Source organism: Genypterus blacodes, unplaced genomic scaffold (assembly GCF_046128005.1).
Source record: "Genypterus blacodes isolate CSIRO-AG114 ecotype Tasmania unplaced genomic scaffold, CSIRO-AGI_Gbla_v1 ptg000163l_1, whole genome shotgun sequence".
Taxonomy (NCBI): Eukaryota; Metazoa; Chordata; class Actinopteri; order Ophidiiformes; family Ophidiidae; genus Genypterus; species Genypterus blacodes.
The window spans coordinates 107,501-113,057 of record NW_027466964.1 but is presented as its reverse complement, the minus strand read 5'-3'; the positions used below and the strand labels follow the sequence as shown (position 1 = coordinate 113,057).

At 51.6% G+C, this 5,557-nt stretch overlaps 2 protein-coding genes across 2 annotated transcripts in view; both read right to left on the bottom strand.

Annotated features, from left to right (window-relative positions):
• Positions 1 to 6: 6 nt before the first annotated feature.
• The window catches only part of LOC143013883 (thyrotroph embryonic factor-like), a 15,622-nt gene continuing 10,071 nt past the window's right edge, over positions 7 to 5,557 (bottom strand). The window contains exons 4-5 of the mRNA XM_076167592.1: positions 930 to 1,174; positions 7 to 757 (exon numbers count right to left, since the gene is read on the bottom strand). Of these exons, the coding sequence (XP_076023707.1) occupies positions 542 to 757; positions 930 to 1,174 (461 nt within the window). The 3' untranslated portion in view covers positions 7 to 541. The remainder of the gene's footprint in view (positions 758 to 929; positions 1,175 to 5,557) is intronic.
• The window catches only part of epn1b (epsin 1b), an 84,097-nt gene continuing 82,820 nt past the window's right edge, over positions 4,281 to 5,557 (bottom strand). The window contains exon 12 of the mRNA XM_076167589.1: positions 4,281 to 4,575. The gene's annotated coding sequence lies outside the window, so the exon portion shown is untranslated. The remainder of the gene's footprint in view (positions 4,576 to 5,557) is intronic.

The following is a 5,557-nucleotide window of genomic DNA, read 5'->3' as shown; positions in this document are numbered from 1 at the left end:
CTGGACAATCTTTCCTTCCTGTCTAGTTCAAAAATATACAAGTTTTGTCTTATATATATAGAAAAATTACACATCTGAACTCTCCTGGCTTGCTTCCTCGTCTTCGAGCGTTTAAAAAAAAAAGCGAGACTTCCCTGGCGTGGCGTGAACCCAAACACCGCGTGTGAACTGGCCGGAGCGCCGCCGTGCGCACTACCTGCAAAAACGCCGTCCGACACCGGGCGTGAGCGCAGCACCGCCGGGCGAGGCGCCGCCCACGTGGCCGCGGGCGACACGGTGCTGTGCTTCGCGTGCATCCGGCTGAGCGGCAAAGGGAACGGAACAGTGGGCGTGGCCGGGCTTCTCCTCTCGTTCACGCTCGGTGTCGCACGGCACTTACTGCAGATCTACGCCGCCCCTCCCCCCTCGCCACTTCAACTAAAGTGCTGCTGTTGTTGAGTTGCCCTGTACCCTTCTCTCCTCTCCTCTCCTCCTCCCCTCCCTCCCCCCATGTTCTTCTTCTTCTTCTGTCGTTCCGTCGTCGCCTTCATGGTCTTCCTCCTCACAAGTCGTCGTGCCGGTTCTCGTACTTGTTGATGATGTTCCGGCAGCGACCCAGCTCTTTCCTCATGTCGGCCACTTCCTGTCGGAGCGCGGAGTTCTCCCGCTCCAGGAAGGCGGCGCGCACCGAGATCTGGTTCTCCTTCAGCCGCCGGGCGTCCCGCGAGCGCTTGGCCGCCTCGTTGTTCTTGACTCGCCGGCACCAGTACTTGTCATCCTGTCATAGGGAGGAAGGTAGAGGAGGAGGAGGGGAAACAAACGCATGAGAAGGGTCAGTGAGATGTGAAGGAGAGGAAACAAGGGAATGAAGAGAGGTGGCAGCAGCTGAATAGAGTCGAAGCTAACAGAGCAACAGGTGGCTCACATACAGTGCATTGTGGGAGATGTACCTTCTGCTCGTCGGGGACCAGCATCTTGCGAGCCTTCTTGATCATCGGCTGCGGTTTGAGTTCCTCGTCGCTGAAGCGATGTCGCCGCGGGTCGAACGCCTCCTGGCCTGGCACGCTGGACAGCGCCAGGTCGGCCGGGTCGGGATCGAAATTCACCATGACGTCGTTGCCGCCATTTGCAGGCGCCGGGGGTCCGGGAGGGCAGGTAGGGGAGGGGGAGGGGTCCTGAGGCACCGCCTGACCGCCTGGGGAGGAGGAGCAGAGGAGGTCAGAGAGAGAAGAGCCTCAGATCAAAACTCACAATATAGGCAAAGTCATTCTGGCAGTCAGCACTGCATATAATACATGCTTTTATTCAGGAGAGCTGCAGCAAAGAATCCTGAACATGGACAGGAAGTCGTTCCATACGTCATGATTCAGCATCAAACACTGAGACTGAAACTAAACTCCATCCAAAACACACTCTGATCCTATTTAGGCTTTTATTTTGAAAAGCCCGGGCGTACTTCCTCATCAAGCTGGTGCCAGACGCTGTGTTTCTATATGACGAACATCATTTACGCTTCCAGCCTCTTTGACCCCCATATCGGTGCCAGATGCTGAGATCTGTCGCACATCTGCAAAGCTGAAAGAGCAGGAAGGCTGGAGGTCAAAGGTCAGGCTCAGGAGGGATTCAGTGCCTGGCTCCAGGGCACTTCAGCAGGGCCGGCAGCTGACACAGTCTCTGCTTGTTCTGTTTCTACACCACATGAGCAGCAAATGCTTTCCCATCATCATCATCCTCATCATCATCATCAGCTGCAGCTCGCCCTCCCCACCTGCCCACGCTGGCGGTCGCTCACGTGTCGACGGGTCGAAGGCCAACGTGCCTCAGACAACGAGCAGAAGATCCCTGATGAGGGATTTGATCAGATGCAGGAGTGTGTGCAGGCAGGAGCACACACACACACACACACACACACACACACACACACACACACACACACACACACACACACAAACACACGTATATCACATATTCCAAACAATACTACAGTTTTACTGAATCTGTAGTTCAGAAGCTCCATAACTTTACATGTGAAGCTGCAATGTAACTAAAGAACTTGAAGGAGGGAAATCTCTCTCTACCTCTCTCTCTCTCTCTCTCTACCTCTCTCTCTCTCTCTCTCTCTCTCTACCTCTCTCTCTCTTCCTCTTTTCTCCTGGTCTCTCTATCTTGTCTCTCTTGAGTCCCTTGTCTCTAACTCCCCCCCCTTGTGTCTCTCTATCTGTACCCCCCTCTTTCTCCTTTCAACTGTCTCTCCCCCTCCCTCCCTCCCTCTCCCTCGCCCCCTCCCTCCCTCTCTCTCCCCCTCCCTCCCTCCCTCTCTGTGGCCCCTCCCTCTCCCCCTCAGTCACATGTGCAGCACAGTCACATGGCTCGGGGCCAGAGAGAGAGAGAGAGAGAGAGAGAGAGAGATGAGTCTTGCTCAGATGGTGAAGAGGATTTAATGGACAATATGTTCTCTCCTCTGCTCGTCCCCTCCTCTGCTCTCTGCCAGCAGGGGGCGCTACTCTCTGCCTCTTTCCCTTCTGCTTGTCTCGCAGGCTGCAGTGACGCAGATTCGTCACCAGGTGGCAGAAGCGAGCCAGAAACCCAAAGAGGGGCAACGAGTTCATCTGCAGCCGGATCAGTTCAGACTGAGAGTTAACCCTTTGTGCTTCCACAGATCCATCGGATCAGGACCAGAACACAGGGACCGGATCAGACCGGATCAATCCACATCTGCTCTGGACTCTGATTAGAATTAGAATGGTTGAATGTTTTTGCTCTTCTGCAGACAAACAGCAGAGAAAATGAGGTGAAGGTTTGATTCCCTCAACACACAACAACAACCAACACCACAAACTACAGTGTGTGTGTGTGAGTGTGTGTGTTTGTATGTGCAAATTCAAGACCCAATATTGACGTTTTATTCTATTAATGTAAATTAAATTGTTAAGATTTTTTGTAATCCTTTTTTTTCTCTTTGATTTTTCCTCACTTTTTGTGGCAAAATTACCTGCATGTCTTTTTTTCCATTTTTTTTTTTCAAGCCATGTTGTGGCTCAGCGTGCACGGTGGGGCTTCAGGTGTTTGGTTCACTAAACTCAGACCATGTTAAAGAAAGCTGCCCTGCTCAGCGGCACCTGGGCAGTGGACTTAGTTGCTGTTTGTGTACTTATGAGACTGTTGTGTTGTTTACATTAACCCTCTATTACTTCCTCTCATCAGGCTCCGCCCCCTGGGAGGCAGATCAGGCCCCCTGCTGCTTCGTCTGTTCCTCCTCTGTTACGCTGCACATTGGTTCTTGCTCTGCAGTTATTTATAATCTGCAGCCCGGCGCCTCATAAATAGAAACCTTTGTGTTAACGCATGGCTGCTCACACACACACACACACACACTCACATGTCAACACGTCCACACGCTCCAGAGCAAACTTCTGTTACAGGTTTAGGGATCGTACCCTGTCCTTCATTTCTCTCCTGGTTGAATGATCCGGTCCTGCGTCGAGCCGTTTGATCAGCTGGGACCTTAAAGCCATCATCCCTAACTCTTCCTCTCATGTAGGATTCATCATGAATGGTCTTCCAGGGGAAAAGCCGCGAGCGTTCCTGCGTCACATGACGACGCGGCTGATTTGCGTGACGTATGAGGAAGAGCTGCAAACACTCCGGTCCAGCAGGGGGCAGCGTTTCTGTGTTCAGCTCGTCTGCAGGCCACAAACGATGCTGAAGAAGAAGAATATGCTGAAATAGCTTCTGAACTGATTCTGTTGAAGATGAAGATCTTCACCGTACATACAGGGCGTCTCCGTCCTCCGGTCCACATGACCCGACTCCACTCCAGCTGATCCTGGCTGATCCAGGCTAAGCTGTTAGGCATAGAGTTGAAACCCAGCCAAGAACACGAACATGTCTCCTGCTGCTGAGCAAACACGCCTGAGCGTCCAGCGCTGCTTCATTTCCTGTTTCTGAGCACGAGACATTAAGACGAGACACTCTGATTGGCTCGCTGCTCTGTTTAATCAAGCTGAGATTATGTCTCCCTCTCTCTCTCGCCCTCTCTCTCTCTCTCTCTCGCTCTCTCTCTCTCTGGAGGCTGATGGTGAAACGATGGTTGATGATCTTCAGTCATTCTGTTCATGTCGGTGTCCCACATGTTTGGATCCAGAGCGTCCACTGAGCGCTTCCTGGTCCCTTTGCATGGAGTGGCGAAGGTTTGAGTCACGAGCCGCCATTTCACGCCGCCGTTCCTCAGCCACCCAGGCAGGCAGAGACTCCAGAGCAGAAGGTGGAGGCCATTTTCTCCTCCACACCCACAGCAGCAGAAAATAGAGACGCTGCAGCAGGAGACAGGCTGGAGGTTTGTCTCTTCATCTTGGCTGGAGGAACAAGCGCCCGCTCGCTCTTCCTCTACTCTCACTCCCTCCACCTACACGTACAGCCGGCAGCTGAAGGCAAACACGCACCTGCTCTCTGGGGGTCACTGACGGGGATTCTGGGTAATCTCAAACTAGCAGATGAAGCAAATTGAAGTGAAGCAGGTTTGCAAACAGGCACAGAGGAATATTAAGCAGCAGCACACACACTCACACACACACACACACACACACACACACACACCTGAGCTAAGCCTTTCACACTCACAGTTAAGTGCAGGACGATTACCATGGCAACCGTGTTCTCGTTTAAACCTGGAGTTTTGGGCCAGGCAGAGGTGCAATGCTCCCTCCACACCTGTAGGAGGCAGCACAGACGCTTAAAGCCACGCCTACACGCCTCCACGGCCGCCTGTCTGCGGTCGGTTAAGGGATGTAGCCTGTAGTCAGAGAACTACATCCTGTTTAAGGGAAACAGGGGGACAACGTCGACGTACACGCCTTCACGTATTAGAAGGTAAACAATGGCACACGTAGACGTGAGTCCGGGTGGCGAGGGCGCGGCTGGAGGCCGGGCAGCAGGAACACGTGCTGACAGCAGGACGGAGCCATGTGAGTCCTGCTGCAGCTGCTTGTGCTCAACACTGAAACACAACACGGAGCTGGAATGTGATATAGGAAGTATGTTACATAAAAGCCCCCAATGTAAACACAGGGAGGTTCCTGTGTGCGGCCCTGTTTGGCTTCTTCCTCTCTATCTTACACGCACACACACACACACACACACACATACACACACACACACACACACACAAACACACACACACAAACACACACACACAAACACACACACACACACACACACACACACAGGTCTTCCTCTCATTTCACAGACACACACACTCACAGCACGTGCAGGAACACACACACACACACACATACACACACACACACACACACACACACACATACACACACACATCCTCACATCTGAATTACAGCTTATGGAAACTTTATTAACTTTGTGTTCTCAATGTTCATAATTCAATTTGTAAAATCAGATCAATGTTAATGTCCATAAAGATAAGATCAGAATTGTGTGTGTGTGTGTGTGTGTGTGTGTGTATAGGGTCAGTATGTTTTAATGTATTTAATCTTCCACTAAGCCTCATTTCTAAAATATATATTTAATAAAATATCCCAAAAACAATTTAATTTAATTTAAT